Raw genomic sequence first — 18,279 nt, forward strand, 5'->3', positions numbered from 1 at the left:
ATTCTGTAGTACCCTTATGCTTTTATTTTCCCCTCTCTGTTAGTAATATGGTACTCAAACCAACTTATATTGCTGTTTTAGGGATATCAGAGGCCAAGTCACTACATTGCAACCCAAGGTAAGAATCTGCCAGCATTAATCAAACCGAACAAGTGTTCTCTGTAGTGTTTCAGCAGTGTTTTGGTAAAATGGAAGGAGATGAAAATAAAGCATATCCAATATTGTGAGTTGTCGTCTTGTGTTATGGTAAATTAACATAGCATGTTCAGGTGGAATGTGAATAAATGCAAAAATTGCACTAATTTATCATGTTAATTAGATATTGAGCAACTCTTTCAGTGATAAATTCAGCTGATAAAGTCAGAAGCTACTACCATGATTTCCAATTACGAAGATGAATAGAGAAAAGAGGCATGTGGACAGAGAAGAGAGCAGTTTTAACCTGCCTTAAGGCATTTTTCTTTCCATATTATAATGTATTATTTTACTGTCTAGGATTTAGTCCAGGATGGAGACAGTGAAGATAGTAATGATAAATTAAATGCTATCTCAGAAAATCTGGGTAAAGTAAGGCCAGAGAAGGACAAAGCCTCTTTGTAGGAAGAAGTGAGGGAAATCTTTCTCATATAACACCCTGCTAATAAAAAGGGGAGTTAGAGGAAAAAATTGAATTTCTGTAGAAATTATTCATTTTGTATTTCTGATAAAACTACTCACAATGAGGAAAAACAAATAGATTAGTCTAAGATTGCACTGAAATATAAGAGGCTATGAATTAAAGTAAAAATAATTAGATTTAGATGTGTCATTATTTGATCTGTCAATATAATCAGATAGCTGCCTGGAAATACCCTGTTATTTGTGCCCTTGGTTGATTGTAGCTGTACACAGGAAAGACAAATTAAAGGCTTGTTTTAAAGCAGGATGTTCAAATTTCTGGCCACATTTTTTTTATTTTTGTGTAAATGCTGTCTAAACAGGTCTCTCTATGGCAGTTAAGTCTACATTTGTATTTTATTTCTGTTTTACTATGTAAATCATTGTACGTAATAGTGTGTGAAGGACACAAAAATTTATTACTGCTTTAGTATGCAGCCTTCAATCTAGCATATGAAGGAATACGGCTGAGTCTTCAGATGTGTGTTACATACAGTAATATTTATACTACTGCTGGACTGTGGTCAGGGAGCTGTTTGTGAATGGTTTTAACAGGGTAAAAGCCTCTGTCGCTCAACTGAACGTGTGTTGTCTCTGCAGCAGAGCAGGAGGCAAAGATTGAACAAGTGCTTCTCCTTTGCTTCACAGAAAAGTAGTTAAGTTAGTTTAAATACCCTTCAGTGGGAAGTTTATGCCTCAGCGCCTACTCGTGCTTGCACACTTTGCTGGGAGCTAGATGGTAAGTGCACAGGATCTGTACCACCAGCCCTGCTGACTGATACTTCACTCCGGTGTGGGCATCTCCTTGGTGAACATCTGAAGAAACTCACACTCAACACATTATATTTAACAAATGTAAAACAAACCTAGAAGTGTAACTGTGGATGTAGTCACACATTGCTGCGTCCTTGTAGTTTTCAAGCAACTTCTGACGTTTCGCGACGTGCAACACCTGCTATTAATTTCTTTCATGTGGTAATTCAGTTAAACTGAGAAGATTCAGCTTTGGTTAGAAATAACAATATAGTCTGGAAACTGGCATGATGGTATGATGATGTGGTTTCACGAAGCTTTCATCTTTGAGCAAGTGTGTTCATGTGTATCAGCCCTGAAAAGCACTGGATTTTATTTTTAGCATTTGGTTTGACTGTTATTTTTTTGCAGAGTATTACCTGGAATTTTTTCTTACAGGTCCAGTTCATGAGACTGTGTATGACTTTTGGAGAATGATATGGCAGGAGCAATCAGCTTGCGTTGTGATGGTCACAAATTTAGTGGAAGTTGGCAGAGTAAGTTTTTGTTTTGTTTTTCTTTTAATGCTACAAGCCTAAAGAAGAACCTGCTGACAAGACACACTATCAGAAGAATGTAGGAGAGTCTTGTGAAGGACAACCCTGCATCCTGAGAGGAGGGGAAGGGAGAGAGTCTAGACATTGTTGCGGTTACAGTATTGTGTGAAACCAAAGCTAACTTCTGAAGATGACTGATGCTGTGTTGCCTTCATGAGTAGTGAAAAATTGTCTGAATCCAAAATTCGTATTTCAGCAAAATAGATCTGTATATTGTCACTCAAATAAGCAGAGTAAGTGGACTAGTGAGCAAATGTGCTTCTGTATCAGTGGCTAGAAATCAGCAAATTACTTACAGTTTAGCAGTAACACATCACTCAGGGAGTAATATCTGGGGTTACTTGCAACAGTTTGATTACTGATACGAAATGCATCCCAGTTTAACATAAGTGGAAGTATTCCATAGCTCAGCACTAAAAAAATATTACTGCTCATTTAGACATGAATTTGGCATCTAAGTACAGCTGTGTAAAGCAGTGGAAACACCTTGTAGCTAGTGCTTAACTTGACAGAACAGCCATTAGCCATGACAAGCCACAAGAGCGCATGGTCATTTTGGAAATAAATGTGGTGTAATGCAGTACATGCAGTAATGTATCCTCAAGCTTTTATTTTCCTTTGGTGTAAAATGCATTCCCATTTTGTATTTAGGTGAAGTGCTACAAGTACTGGCCTGACGACACAGAAGTTTATGGTGACTTCAAAGTGACCTGTGTAGAGATGGAGCCCCTTGCGGAGTACGTTGTCAGGACTTTCACTCTGGGAAGGGTAAGGACATTTTGAAGGGGCTTGGCAAAATACCGTTCCCTGGTAGCAAGGAGTATGGAGGAGGCTATGCTTGTGCGTGTTGCTGTACCATACCAAACCCCTCTGTCTGGTTAACAGGTCCACAGCATAGGCAGTCTTACCTCACCGTGGGAGTAATGCATTGCATCAGGCTATCCAAACATGCGTCTCACTGTGGGATTTTGAATTTCCCCAGAAAAGTTGACTGCTACCCTCCCCTCTCTCTTCCCTCCCCCTCCGACAGTCACCTCTTCTCTGTAGCCACACTTCTGAGCTGAGCGCAAGTACCGAGTTATGAGTCATGTCTGTCATTCATCTCCATTCACTCTGCCCTGAATGCTGCTGAGTCAGTCTCACTTAATCAAAGAACAAACTCTGTGAATGCGAGATGTGTGATACAGTTGTGGTCTTCTGGTAAATCATTATACTTGCCTGCAAATGTAGCAGGCCGTTGTCTTAATTAGCAAAACTTCTGAAAATCGATGTGAATTGCATCTAAGTCTATAAAAAAGAAAACTAATGAGGCAAAACTAGCATACTTAATGGCAAAAGTAAAAATTACGAACTTCAAAATGAAAAAACCCCAATGACACCTTAAGGTTCGTATGTTTTTTTCTTTAAGTAATTGGTGAAACGATGAAAACAGCATGTAGATTCTATCAGTGTGTGTTATCATTATTTGAGTCAGAGAATATCTAGTCTATGAAATACTTTGAATTTCATAACCTTTTTTTTTTTTGCCTTTTACAGAGGGGCTACAATGAAATCCGTGAAGTCAAACAGTTTCATTTCACCGGCTGGCCAGATCATGGAGTTCCTTACAATGCCACAGGCTTGCTTTCCTTTATACGGAGAGTCAAATTATCTAACCCTCCTAGTGCAGGGCCTATTGTTGTCCATTGCAGGTGTGTACAGAAGAGGTAGATTGGTAGATTGATTTTTTTCCACAACTGTCTATGTGAGCATTTACAGTAGTCTCTTGCAAAGCATCCATCACTTTGAAGTGCTTTGTTTTTGTTGTTCCCTTTTTGAATTGCCTAATTCACACGGCAGTAGGATTTGGCTGTCTACAGCAACATTTGGAAATAACCAGATTTCTAGTACACTTTTTCTAAACAGAATAGCCAGGGATTTTCTTTTTCCTGCAAGAGCTGCACCAGCTAGATCATATGATACTTCAGCCTATCGTTTTAGGTAGCCTACAACCATTTTGTGACAGCATTCGAGAATAGGTGTAGATAGAGCTGCTTTGATGGCTTGGTGTTACATACAATGTCTGAACAGACTATTAATTTACATAGAAGTAAACAAGTAGATGAAAGAAGATGGAATGAGGTTAACAGCAACGAATACAGAATGTTGGTTTTCCTGTGCAAGTTTTGCAAGGTTTGTGTTGTTGGGACACAGTCTTTTTTTGACAAATAGAATTTTCTTTCAGCACCGTCAAATGTTTAATTACATTCTGTAGATAGAGTTACTCAGCCTTTAAAGGTTTTAAGAATTCACTGTGCAAAAAACTGTCCGTAAGCTTTATATAAAACCAAAATAAATCAAGAGAGATTCTTCTAGATACTGTTAAATGTGCTGCCTGAACCAGCTTAGAGCTTGGCTGGTAAAACATACACTTGAGTTTCTTATTGTAATATATCACTTAAAAATCATGCTTAGCCTTATTAAATAAAACCAAGATCTGTCACATTTTGAAGTGCATAAGCTTAATCATCCTCCAGATTTCAGTTTAACTAACTTTTCTTTTTTACTTTAAATATTGATCTGGATAATAAAAGGAGGAATACAATTTTTTTTTTGCTGTTACTTAGTGGATCAAATCTGATGAAAAATGGTTATTTCGGAACATCAGAAGATTTAAAGGACATTATGAAGAGAAGGAGAGAAGATAAAAATTAGGTAGTGGTTGTGATGAAAGAACTGAATGACTGTATAAAAATGCTCTCAGTAATGGGTTTATAAAGTTCATAGGTGTTTTCATGGGGCTATTCCTAACAGTATTTACTGATTCTTTTTAGTGCTGGTGCTGGACGAACAGGTTGTTATATTGTGATCGATATCATGTTAGATATGGCAGAAAGAGAAGGTGTTGTGGATATCTACAACTGTGTCAAAGCCTTACGGTCCCGTCGCATCAACATGGTACAGACAGAGGTACGGCAGTTTACCTTCAAAGCACCTGGTGCTTTCTGAAACGTGCTAGGTCAGAATTTCACTGTCACTCTGAAAAAAGCAGCTAGTGTCCCTGTTGTGGGATTATCTCCTCTGGGGAGCATTGCTTAGGGCAAACAGCGCCCAGAACCAGGATGGTGCAACAAACATTCCAGCTCTTTCAGTCTTCACACTAACAAGTGCCCGCCTAACTTTGTAACAAAAGGAAAACGAGGATTTTTTAGGGAATACCCTACAGTAGGCCTGAATGGCACGTCTCTCCCCAGCTCTGGTATCAGCAATTCCAGGAACCCAAAGTTGGAATTTCAGCAGGTTGCCACCAGTTTTAGACTATCTCCAATGACTTTATCCGTGATTTGACTTACCTGTGGAACTTTATGTCCATTTCACTCTCCCTTTTCACCTCTGTTTTTATTTGCTGTATTAACCTCATTGCCAAGCCTTTTTCCTTTTCTACCCTTTTTGTCTTTTGTCATGCCTTCAGCAACTCCACAGTAAAACCATTGCCTTAGTGATGAAGCTATAACAGCTCCCATTCTGCCACCTGAGTATCACTGAGCATCCACAGAAACATAGGTTATTGATTTATATTAAGACAGGCTACCTGAAGTGGTTTGCCACCTCTCTCTCCTGTCCTCCGTGTGGACATCTACCTGGGAAGTTATTTCACCCATAATATTGAATGTGACCATGTGCAAGTCTCTGCAGTTGGCAGCCAGGAATATCAGTGTAATTTGGTGCAGTTTTTATTCCATGCTGTAACCTGTGGCAGTTGAACAAATAAATGTTCCCTTTCAACTACCCCTGCTACAGGGCCATTACCCTTTGGGAAGTGTGTGGACTGTTTCAGTGTGACTGCTTCAACCGTCTCAGTTTAATCTGCTCTTGCATGTGAATTAACACGCCTACTGCTGTTCCTTTCTCTTTCTCTCCCTTTTGCCTCTTACCTTTCATCTCCTCTCAGAGGTTCATACTTACACAGCAAAATAAAGCTGTAATTGCAGCAAGTTCTTGTGATGGTCATCTAGACAACAGTGATGGCAATAGCTCCATAGCTGTAGAGCCTGAATACGACCATGGTCCTTGGACGTGTGCTCTGGTTTGTAACACATGTTAAAGTTTGTGCTGTTAATAACCTCATCGGTGTCCACAGTACCTAGGTGAGGCTGGCACAGGTTTCACACTGCGCTGTATAGACATGATTTACATCTGTTACTCTCGGGGTAAGTAAATATAATAGGTGTTGTGTAAAAATTGACAGGAGGCCTGACTGAAATAGTAATGCAGTTGTCTAGGACTCAGGATATCTCAAGGCAAGTCAGAAAAAAAAGGGGAAGAAATGCTGTTTCTGTTGGGACACACTTGAGTTTTAGTACTGGCCTAGAGCCGGCTATCAGACAATTGGTGTACTAGCTTGCACATGCATAAGGAGAATGCAACATGCCAAATAATTGCTAATCACACTAGTAGTTCTTGACACTATTTAAAAAAAAAAAAACAAAATGAGTAAAGCTAGCAAGTCACTGGCATATACGCAGAAACCCACAAGCATCAAAAGAAAACTGAAAACCTCCCATTAAATAAATTGCTATGCCTGTTCCATTAAGTTTTACTGAATTTAAATTGGTTCTGAAGAAAACATCCTTGTTAACTGCATCTCAATTAGGACAAGATTGTGTTTGTACTAAAGCGTTATTTAATGGATTGATGGACACTACCTTGAATGAGTTTTATAGTGTGCAGGAGATCTGTTTATCCTAAAAGAAGGAAAGATCTGGGTTTTTTAAATGGCTGTAATTTTTGTTTCTTTGCCTAATTTGATAGGAGCAGTACATCTTTATTCATGATGCCATTCTAGAAGCTTGCCTGTGTGGAGAAACTGCCATTCCTGTCTGCGAATTCAAAGCTGCTTATTTTGATATGATTAGAATAGACTCTCAGACAAACTCTTCGCATCTCAAAGATGAGTTTCAGGTACTCACAGTTCCTACTAACTTTTCATGTGACAACCATTTTTTTTGCCTCTAGATACATTTATTTTAAGGGAAAGGGTTTTCATATCATGTTTATAGCATTTGGTCCCTTACTTTTAGTCCACAAAATAAAGCGCCCGTGTTTATGTGCTTTGCAAGTTGTTTTAAATATGGAATATCCTCCTTTGAATAAAATTGCAGTAAATATCTGTCTGGAATAAAGAGCACAGTTTAGGAACCACAGAGAGTTTTGGCTTGCATTTGCACAGCTAAGGCATAGCTCTTTAGGGCTCTAAAGGATCCTCTTTGTTTTTTTCCTTTTGGAGGGAATGGTGTCATGAGGAATCTGTTCGGTGGTACATGGAGCACCTTTTACACCTGCAGCTTAACTCCCCTTGAAAAGCCCCAGCTCGTCCATCAAACAGATAGGAGCTTTTATTTGCTAATGTCTTCTTGCTAATGCCTCACGTTTTCCCATATTGCAATATTTTAAATTAAAAGCTGGGGAGTCTCGAGTCCATTGTCTGTTAGTTCAGCATGCTAAAGCGAGCATCCTCTCTCCCTTAGACCCTGAATTCTGTGACCCCTCGTCTGCAAGCGGAGGACTGCAGCATAGCCTGCTTGCCAAGGAACCATGACAAGAACCGCTTCATGGATATGCTGCCACCTGACAGATGTCTGCCTTTCTTAATTACTATTGATGGAGAGAGCAGCAACTACATCAATGCTGCTCTTATGGACGTAAGAGACTATCTTCTTTGTCTGCGTAGTGTGCCATGAAAAGCTATGTAATATGAGAGAGAGCACTTGCTGGTTTAAGAAAGGGTAATTCTTTCTTACTGTAATGCCCAGTAAAAAGGTCCTAATGAAGAAAAGTGGGGGAAATGGGTAAGAAGCCCCACCAGCTTGTGTTGCTTGTTCATAAGGTTTTTTATCTTTAGTCTTATGCATCCTTGTGGGACCCACTGGAAATCTCCCCTTTTCAACAGCATTATATAAGGCTCTAGTCTCCAGCCCTCTGAATCTCAGATCTCAGCAGGATCTCAAAAATCTGCTGTTTGTCAGGAAGTAAATATTACCTACCAGAGTGTGAGGTTACTATCACTGTTTTAGGAGAAAGGCTACATATATTGAGGCAGGAGCGACAGAGGGAGAAAAAAAATATTTCTTTATCATGTTTGGGGATGGGGTTGGCTTTGTTGTTCATATTGTGAGTTGCAGCTCTTTTAAAGACCCTTGAAATTTGAGTGACAGAAGTATTGTCAGGGAGAAAGGTGAATTAATGGGAAGAATGGAGGTGAACCTGCTTATAGGTGTCTGATTGATAAAGCAGTTCATCACGTGTGCTGTCAGATACCTGCCTGAGCCTGCCATTAGTATTTCCAAAGATAGGTCCCTAAAGTCACCTTTACAGTAAATACTTAAGTAAGTGGCCTGATTTGCAGGAGCATCTCCCTTTCCTCAAAAATGAGGTGCTGTCAGAAACTGCGGTGTCAAGAAGAGATGCTGGAATAAAATGGCAAATAGCAGCAGAAATCATCAGGACTGAATGGTACTCATCCCGGAGATCTGCCTGAGCTAGTGCAGGAAACATTTGAACTGCTAGCAAAATGCAGTTCCTAATCTCACAATTAGCTATTGTGCCAGAAAAATAGAGGAGTAGCATGTGTGAGACCAATCTATTAGGGAGTCACTGCGGCTGAATGGATGAATTAGAGCAGGGAGCAGAATTTTGGTAGCAACCAAAATTGTGTAGAATTGCAGTTAAAATTACATTAAGCACCTGGATAAAATTGATGTGCTATGGACCAACCAACACAGCTGCATAGAGGAGTGTGGTTTGGGGAGAAAGGAAGACAACGCAGGCTGAACGGCTGGGTGGCAGGAGGACTCTGAGTGTATAACAGTGTGTGGAAGGCAGGGATGGGAACCAAGCAATGTATTAAGGGATGAGCAATCAGAGGCAAGTAAGGAAAATACAGAAGTGGTAGTAATGAAAGGAAAGGAGTAGCAGAAAAAAAGTAATATATTACAATGAAGGCATATAACAAGGCTATAAGTACAGGGTTAAAACTTTGGGTAATAAAAGCTTTTTCTTGCCCTTTCTCTTCTGTTTTTTTATTAAGACTGATATATTCAGAGAGGGGGACCCCACTGCTGGGCAAGGAAAAGGGACTTTCAATAGCAAAACAGAAATGGAAACTTTCCCCTTTCCACAATGTACTTGTCCCTGTGTTCCCACAAGAAGGTGTCTGCTTCCCAGTGTGACAGCAGATCTCCTGCCTGTTCTTTTTGAAAACGTGATCATTTCAGACTCAGTACATTCTCTCATCTCGGGAAAGACCAGAAATGATGGGGAAGAGGGCTAGGAAAACATTATCTAGTACATGTTTTATTTCTTAGAAATAGAAGGGAAGAATCGATATTGATTGTTCCTCTTTGCTCCCTGGGTAGATCTAGGAAATAGGACACAGGCCGCTACTACCCCAATATGCGTCCTGCATTAGAAAAGGATCGCAAACATAGATAAAAAAGTTGTCAGCCTCCTTATTCTGTTGTCAAACAAGTACTGATGCTAAAGATATTAATTTGTTATCTTCACAATTTACAGCAAGTAGAACGGTGAAAAGAATTGTATTTTTTCCTTCTGGGCCCCATGCTGTGCTCTTCGCGGGTATGTCGATATACTGCACATGAAGATCCCTCATATCAATCCTCAAACAAGCAAGCTTCCATACCAGAAGTGGTTTAGCTACCCTAGCAGGTCTTTCTCCTAGGTTAATTTATTCTACTTAGTTCAAGTAAAAAAACAGCCAAACTGCTTTTGGTACCAGGATGGGTGCTAAATATGGTCATCTCTACATTGCATACAGCAGTCCCAGCACTTCATCTTCAAACTGACTTACAGTCCCATCCGCCTACAAGAATATTCACTATCTTACTCTGTTTCTCAGATTAACCTGTCGGTGCTTCCTTGCCAGTTCATATCTGTATTCCTTCACTGCAGAACTCTTCCGTGCATAGTTGCAAATTGCCTGCAAAAAACTTCTGATCTCTCCTCTTCTGCTTGCTGCCCATAATACATACATGTGCTGCAGGGACTTAGCCTCTCTGCTATTAGTTGCATCTCAGCTAACTTATGCAAGGCTGGAAATCTCTATTTGCAGTTGTGTACAACGCAGCACACAGAAAATGGAATCCGCTATCGTGACAGGAAATAGTATTTTGCTGTTTAACTTCTGCTTTCTGCTGGAAATGGGCCCCAGTAATCCTGAAGGTCAGTTCTGTGGGTGACCCTGTAGTTGTGGCACCGAAACAGAATTTGGGATTGAGCTTAGTCCCCAGTTCAGTCACGGAGCTCACGTGTAAACTGCTGTGGATGGGGCAACCTTCTGAGGCCTCTGCACCCTTCTGTGCAACACGGGGAGAAGGTTTCCTGCTCAGTCTCCTGGACACTGTGCCTGGAGCAGAGTTGCCCGAGCTTCAGCTCAGCAGAGCCCTGAAGAGCGTGTTCAGTGCCCCGTGCATATCTGAACTGAAACAGGGCTTGGCCTGTAACAAAGCAGAAGGCAGACCTGAGCAGAATAACCTCTTTGTTCTTACTGGAGACGACAATGTATTTTTAACGTCAGCTTTGGTGAAATCTGGTGTAATTGATGTCACAGCTTTGTTCTATTTATGTGTTTTTTCTGTTGCAGTGTTTGAGTGGAGGTTATGCAGTACTTCCTCTACCAGTGCTAATAAAATCGTTTACCTTTACAGAGCTACAGGCAGCCAGCAGCTTTTATTGTCACACAACATCCTTTACCAAACACTGTGAAAGATTTCTGGAGATTAGTGTATGACTACGGCTGTACTTCTCTTGTGATGTTAAATGAAGTCGACTTAGCACAGGTTAGTTTGGGGCTCGAGTTTTCCACATACCGTCGCATGCTTTAATCACTCTGGATCCACTACATGATGAAAATGTAGAGCAGTGCAGTGACTTTACAGTTATTCTCTGCTTTACAGCAACTAATTAACACTAGTTGCTCAGTAAAGGTTAGGTGAGTTGTCTGCAGTAGAGTAAGTCAATGCTCAAGTTGTAACTTGCCATTTAATTATGCCCATTTTGCTCTGGCGCAGGGCTGCCCACAATACTGGCCTGAGGAAGGGATACTGCGGTACGGTCCCATCCAAGTGGAATGCATGTCGTGTTCAATGGATTGCGATGTCATAAACCGAATTTTCAGGATATGCAATCTAACAAGAGTAAGCATTGTCATAATAATATGTAACGTAAAAATATGTCATTTTCAACGCCGTCTAGGCTCTTGTGGTTTTTAATTTTGAATAATAGTAAAATACTAACATTCTTAAGACATCACCCAGAAAAGAGTCGGTCAAGCATCAATATCTAATACTAATTTCTAGTACTTTTCTATAGCTGCACGCTAAGCAGAGAGAGCAGTAAGGTGAATGACTGTTGTTCTGTGGCGTTCTCCCTGATGAGTGTAAGATGTATAAGAAGAATTCTGTTTGTTCGGTGTGCAGTGAAAGGAATATCCCTGTAATGAGCATGTAGTGACAGGTATTTAATTTGTAGCTTCTGTAAGACATCTTCCGTGGTGAATCAGGAACAGGACCGCTGAGGCTGGTTATGCAGCCAGCACTTTCTCAGCCTAAGATGTGAGAACAACAACATAAAAGGAGGATTGTGGCACCCTGCAAAGCAGGGTGTGAAAAAACTCTGAAAGCTCCGCTGCCTCTGAAGGGTTCTGCACCACTGTGCCTCAACCTACATTTATCATCTTTTTCTCAACTTCAGTAGCAGTGCCAGTCTTGCATTCTTGTCGGCTCTTTCACACCTTGCACCATCTCATCTTTTTGCTGTCCCATAGTGTTTCGCGCTGTCGCAGCATCTTCTCAAACCCTGTTTGCCATGCAGTGTCTCCTCCTTTAGCTCACCTTTATAAATCGCTTATTTATGTTGCCTACAGGTGAAGAGTTACAGATGCTTGTGCCACCGTTGTATGTGCAGTTAACCAGCAATCCCTATTCTATTTACCATTACTACTTTGTGTCTTTCATCCAATACTGAACTTACACACTACCAATTGCTACTTGGAGTATACGTTTAACTTTCATTACTGTTGAACAATAGCTGTGGGGAAAACTGATTACTGTGTATACAAAGACTTTTTTTTTTCTTTTATTTTGGTCACATTTTCATTTTTCAAAGTGCAGAGATCAGTTTGCGTGTGGCCAGTATTTTATCCAAACCTTTATTTTGCTTATATTCAGAGCTAAGAAAAACATTTTTAGCTCTTCATGCCTTGTTTGGAAACTACAGGAAGCTAAGGTGTAGGCACACTGGCAAATATTACGCCATAGTGCTTTTTTTGTTGTATTTTGAGACTTCCTCTTTTTTTTTGTTCATTTCTTATTTTCACTTTTTCCATTTCTTCTTTTTTACGGTGTTTTGATTTTCTGCTCCTCTGCTTCTCTTTGTCTCCCATGCCTTTTTGCCTTTATGTCTTGCTTCTAAATATCTCTCTGCTCTGTTCTTCCTTTTCTAAAATCCACATTCTTACTCCTTTTTGTCTTCTTCAGCTCCAAGAAACTGAACAGACTATTTATTCTTCCAGTTATTGAGGCTTTTCTTGTGGCAGTTTAATTCTATTCAAAGCTCTCCCTGTGTAGCATCTAGCACATGGAAGGCTCAGAGACTGGCAGCAAGGCTCTCATGATTATCATAGTCTGGCAAAAAGGGAAGACTTCAAGGAAAACAGTCATATTTGTGCACCAATATTACTTGTTGTTTGTTTATAATGGGGTCAGTTCATGCATGGGAGCCAAAGGTATGTCTCTTCACTTCCGTAGGTCTAAGAATTTTTAATTCATTATTGATGTTAAGGATAAAAACCCTTGACACGTAGAATCTAGGGAATTTGTCCGTTTAGAAGAAGGATAGGTTACATTAGTGATTGATAAACTGTGGATTGATAAACTGTGATGTTGTCTTCAATGTAGTTCCCTTTTTTTCCTTTTTTGACATCTTCCTTGAGCTCAAGTGATACGAATTAATGGAGACCCTACCATGCAATCTATATACACGTTTGAATCTGTCCATAATATAAACACTTAGATTTCATGTTAGTTTTATATTTTGGTTTTCTAAACCAAGATGTAAAGGTGCCATATTGACCTAAAGCTCTTTGGTTTCCCTCAGCCACAAGAAGGCTATCTGATGGTGCAGCAATTCCAGTATTTGGGATGGGCTTCTCACAGAGATGTACCAGCTTCCAAGAGATCCTTCTTGAAGTTAATTCTCCAGGTTGAAAAATGGCAAGAGGAGTGTGAAGAAGGGGAGGGCCGGACCATCATCCATTGCCTGTGAGTAATTGGGAGAAAGTCAAATTGCTGCTATTCAAATAAATGCTTATAAATTAGTTCTTGTTTTAAGTTCCAGCAGTATTCCTATGGCTACATTCTTTTGCACATGCCCTTCTTTCTTTTATCAAAAAAAAAAAACCAACAAAAACCACTGGTACTGTAGGTTGGCCTTTGGTCAACTTTCAGATTTGTCTGTGTCAGGTCAAGGTACCATGGGAATGAGTATTTTGGATGTGATACTATAGTGATATAGTGTATCATCTCCTTCTGTGCATAATAGCATGTTTTTCAGGTACAAAATGTGTACAGATCAATTTCTTCTGTACAGTTTCAGTGAGGAAGTCTTTTATTTGGCTGAGTGCCAAATGGTTATTTTTTGTGTATCTCTTGCATATCATGTTGCATTTTTTCCAGAAGGCCTACTATATTTTGAGGGTTTTAGACTGAGAGCTATGGATATATGAAATCAGAGGAAAGTTCTATAATACAGTACGTGATTACGTGATCCTAAAACTGTTGTTGGTAGATGACCGCTGGCTGCTTATCTGAGCCTGATATTTAAATGGGAGCTGGTTTGGGAGTTTTGAAAAGGCGGTATCTTTTTCTCCCTAAGCAGAGAATGACCAGTCTCTCTCCTACGTTATTTCAATATAAAGTTTAAAACTTAGAAATTGAATTATGCATTTCTCCTTACTTTTAAAAAAAGGCTTCTGCTTAAATGTTCAAAATTAATTTGTGGCCCCTTTCTGTCCACCCCTCCTCATTATCTGTGGAACCTTCTGGCTAGTTTAGACTTAATAAGAAGAAGTACCTACCTTAATTTCTTTGAAATGAAGATTAAAATAGTTTAGAAGTGTCACCAAAGGTCAACAAGATACCAAATCAGTGATGCCTTGGCGTTACTCTGGCTAGATAATCCTCATACCATAGGATAATTTAAGTGAGTCTCTTTCCAGAACTAAACGGAGAATGTTGTACTTGCCATTGAACTTAGTTTTTTATTTCTAATGCCTATGTAAATTAGGCTGTAGCATAGCTGGATGGCATGATGGGCTGTAATTCAGAAGAAGTAATTGAGAGGAAGGTCAGAAACAGCAAATGTCTCAGACCAAACCCACTGAGGCTGCAAGGAGATTGCTAAAGCCTGGTCTCCCTGTGAGACTCACAAATCACTCACGCTTACAGACTGAAAGAACAGAAATGTGATTTGGATTCTCTCTTACGCCGTGGTGACATTTAACCAGCTCTTTTCCTTGCGTACAGAAACGGCGGTGGCCGGAGCGGGATGTTCTGTGCCATCGGCATTGTGGTTGAGATGGTAAAAAGGCAGAACGTGGTGGATGTTTTCCACGCTGTGAAGACTTTGCGCAACAGTAAGCCCAACATGGTAGAAACTCCGGTAAGCACCAGCCCATTGGGGTTATTGCAAACAGCTGAGGAGCCAGAGCTCTCTTGTTGTGTGAGCTGCGTTCTCAGTCCTGTGCCCACAAAACAGAGCAAACCTATGTTGGGCCACAAGAAGAAAGGGATGTTGGTTTTGGGTCTTGCGCTCCCCTTGTAGTATAGACTGAGCAGAGGCTGGTCTGATTCTTGGCATGAGCGTAAGGTTGGGAAACGTTACATCCTGTGGTGGAAATTTCTTAAGTGTACACACAAGTCAGCATCATGAGAGGCCAGGCTAAGCATTTTACGCTACTTTTCTTGTAGTGGTACCGTGCTTTTCACAGAAAACATTCTGAGTTAACAGAATGCACTTTAATCTCCCAAAATAACCTGGTCTATTTGAAGAGAAGTTGCAGTGGGTTGTGCTCGCACAAACCATCTTGAAATTTTACGGAGCAAGGCATTTCTTCTTAGTAGGAATAAGCTGTAAAGTCCAGATTAGTAGCTGGAGATGTGAATATTTTGCTTCTTAATAACAACTGCTGCTTTGTAAGCTGTATTGAATAATGATAACGTTTGTTACTTAGATTTGTAGTAGTCAAAATTATACCTCAGAACTTTAAAATCAAAGACTTGTATCTAGTATGTTGGAAATGAATATATAGAATCATTTAGGTTGGAAAAGACCCTTAAGATCATTGAGCCCAACAGTTAACCTAAATAACAAACAATATAAACATAAACTCATATAAACAATATGAGCCTGAATTAGCAAAACCACAAGACTAAATATTTGTATGTATATTGCCAGAACTCAAAATAACCTTCACTCTTCTGGTCAATCTTTATGCGTACGGTATGAGTGCATATCCGTCTGTGTGATCGCTTCAGTCACGAAAACTGAACATTGTGGAAGGGCCTTAGAAAAATTCTCCCGAGTGGATTTTTTTCCTTCCTGTAGGTGAATGCGAAAGCAGGTTAGACGGTGTTTGGGAGTTTCTGCCATTTGACTCTCACACTGCCAGCAGCCAGTGTCACTTTTCAGCCAGATGGCTGCCTACAGCATAAAAATCAGGGACGCCAGTTGAAATTAAAAATGTTTTGCAGTTTATGTGTAGTGAAAATTGCTTCTGACCTTGTGAACTTGCATATTGAACAAAATGGCTGTAGCTGCTTCTTCCCATATTGCCCTTTTTTCTAGGTGTCACTGTTTGCTTGGTATCAAGTAGCTTTTGTGGTATGATTTGCTTAATTATTGTGCATCGCTTCCATGCCTTGCCACCACATAAATTAAGAAGATGGTTAAAATGTTAACAGGTAGAGCATCCTGTAGCAGCAGTGACGTTGGGCTAGGTATTGCTGGTTTTGCTGCAAATACTTTGCAGTCTGGTGTGCCATAGATGTCTGAGACACAACATATTGAATTGCTGCCTGGATTTCAGTTTACTGCTGTGAAGAAAACAGGTCAGATCACATGGAAAATTACTTGTGTCACTGTAAAGGGAGGCCAAGGCAGATTGTGTGTGTTTCTGATAAATGGTCTGTAAACTTATATTTCGTTTCAAAATAGTCCTGAATTCCATTGTAGCTTTAGTCTGCAGTTACTGAGTTTCTGTAGTTACGTGTTTCTGTTGTGTGGGTTTTTATTCAGAACTCTTGAACAGCAGCAGCTGTTGAGTCGTTAGTTAGAAAACAAACCAGGAAAACCAATATATAACACTGTCATGTGCCCTACATTCAGCAACATGATCAGATAACAAAAATGAGCAGCGCAATAAAGCCTTTAAGATATCACCACCACTTCCTGCTAATGGATCACGCTGGCTTCCTTTGCAAACAAAAATAAATCACAAAATCAGATTTGTTTTGTTAGGTCGCAAAGACAATAGAGATTGAATTAATTTCTTTGGTTTTTCTTCTCCTTCTTGCCCTCTCCCCTCTCTTTCCTCCTCCCTCACCCCCAGTATCAGCTCTGAACAGCAGCCTTGTTAAGGAGAAATACTAACCATGATGAAATTTTGAGCTTTAACTTCTCTTTTAAATGGGCATCTGATCTCTTGGACATTACATCGACACAACTGTACAAATGGGCTGTAGGCCCAGAGCAGCTTTGTGTCACAGCTCAATATTCCCTAGCCATTCCCTGGCTGTCCAAGCAGCAGGCACCAGTTAATGGCTCATTATCAGCTAACTTAAATATAAATGGTAAATATAAATGGTTTATCAGAGTCGAGGTGCTTTCACTGCAAAAATGCTCTGACTGATAGGAGAACTTTTCATGTTTGATAAACCAGTTCAGAAGCTGAAAAAATCAGAGAAGCAAATGACTGCATTTCATGGTCAGGTTTCTTTTCCAGTTCATTGGTTAGGATGAGTTTTTAAATCAGAGCTACTACTTGTGTAGTAGGAAAAAAGAAAAAAAAAAGAAAACCCAAGCATGTCAGGCTTGAAGTTAAAATTGCATAGTAGTTAGCAAAGACTATTCTTGTTTGTAGATATTGCTGCTAATACTTTCGAATCTTAATATAACTTCTCTTTCTTTTTTTTCCTCTTTCCCATTAAAGGAGCAATATCGCTTCTGCTACGATGTTGCGCTGGAGTACTTGGAATCCTCTTAGTCAGAACGGATGTGACAAGGTTCACCAAATAACATGAATCTCAATAAGCTGTTTTGACAACAGTTCTTGATCCTGTGAAGAAAGATTTTAGGGGAAGAGGGGGGTGGGAGGGATTTTAAATTTTAAATGCAAAGTATTTTTCTTATGAAGTTGTGTATCTTAATAAAAGAACTCAATCTGTTTCTATGCTTGTATACAGTATCAACATTTAGTGCCACATAAATACTATTTAATGAAAACCAGAGTCAGAAGAGATTTGCGCAGATTAGGACTTTTCAGTGTTTGTATATGCAGCCGTCTCTCAATTACAGTAGAGCGACCATCTGTTGCATGTATCAATATTTCCTATATGGTATTAATTTTTCTTTTTTTTTCTTTTGATACATTGTTAAAGTACAATAACAGTGCAGATTGATAGTAAGGTTCATTCTTTATAAGTTTCAAGTGTTGCATATATATATTATGTATAGTAAAAAAAAAACTGGCTTATTTTGTTTTAATGTGCAATGATGGCTGGATCACATAAAGATCTTTATAAAGAAACTTAAACATAAGCCAAAGACTCAAGTGTAAATATGTCTATATGGAGAAAGCACATGTATTTATTGTTTACTTGCATTCCTTTTTTGATGGCTGAAAAAAAGAAGAATCATTTTTCTTGAAGAAAGCTTTTTTTGCCGAAATCAAGTGTAAACAATTTTTGTAGTTTATTTTTTGTATGTTTTAGTGTAAGTAGAAGACATACTTTTTATGCATAGACCAAGAAACATTGGTATAGTGGTTTTGTTGTGTACATGCTTGTGATTCAAATCCTTGTAAACAACTCAGTTATAGAAGGTCTTTAACTACAGGACCAAAATCAAAACATTTTCCTGAAACTGTATAGTTTTTCACAGTTGCGTTAGTTAAGTACTGATCAAAAAACTATGTAGGGAAGGGCACACATCAAAATGGCCT

At 39.5% G+C, this 18,279-nt stretch overlaps 1 protein-coding gene across 1 annotated transcript in view; it reads left to right on the plus strand.

Moving 5' to 3' along the window:
- The window catches only part of PTPRK (protein tyrosine phosphatase, receptor type, K), a gene marked incomplete at its 5' end in the record, with an annotated part of 36,426 nt that extends 18,662 nt beyond the window's left edge, over positions 1-17,764 (plus strand). Inside the window, 12 exons of the mRNA XM_009578462.1 lie at positions 82-118; positions 1,849-1,946; positions 2,658-2,774; positions 3,543-3,697; positions 4,820-4,955; positions 6,798-6,947; positions 7,514-7,687; positions 10,709-10,840; positions 11,072-11,197; positions 13,158-13,321; positions 14,585-14,720; positions 17,269-17,764. Of these exons, the coding sequence (XP_009576757.1) occupies positions 82-118; positions 1,849-1,946; positions 2,658-2,774; positions 3,543-3,697; positions 4,820-4,955; positions 6,798-6,947; positions 7,514-7,687; positions 10,709-10,840; positions 11,072-11,197; positions 13,158-13,321; positions 14,585-14,720; positions 17,269-17,322 (1,479 nt within the window). The remainder of the gene's footprint in view (positions 1-81; positions 119-1,848; positions 1,947-2,657; positions 2,775-3,542; positions 3,698-4,819; positions 4,956-6,797; positions 6,948-7,513; positions 7,688-10,708; positions 10,841-11,071; positions 11,198-13,157; positions 13,322-14,584; positions 14,721-17,268) is intronic.
- Between the last annotated feature and the right edge of the window lie 515 nt (positions 17,765-18,279).

The sequence above is a fragment of the Fulmarus glacialis genome, unplaced genomic scaffold (assembly GCF_000690835.1).
Source record: "Fulmarus glacialis isolate BGI_N327 unplaced genomic scaffold, ASM69083v1 scaffold28655, whole genome shotgun sequence".
NCBI classification, from domain to species: domain Eukaryota; kingdom Metazoa; phylum Chordata; class Aves; order Procellariiformes; family Procellariidae; genus Fulmarus; species Fulmarus glacialis.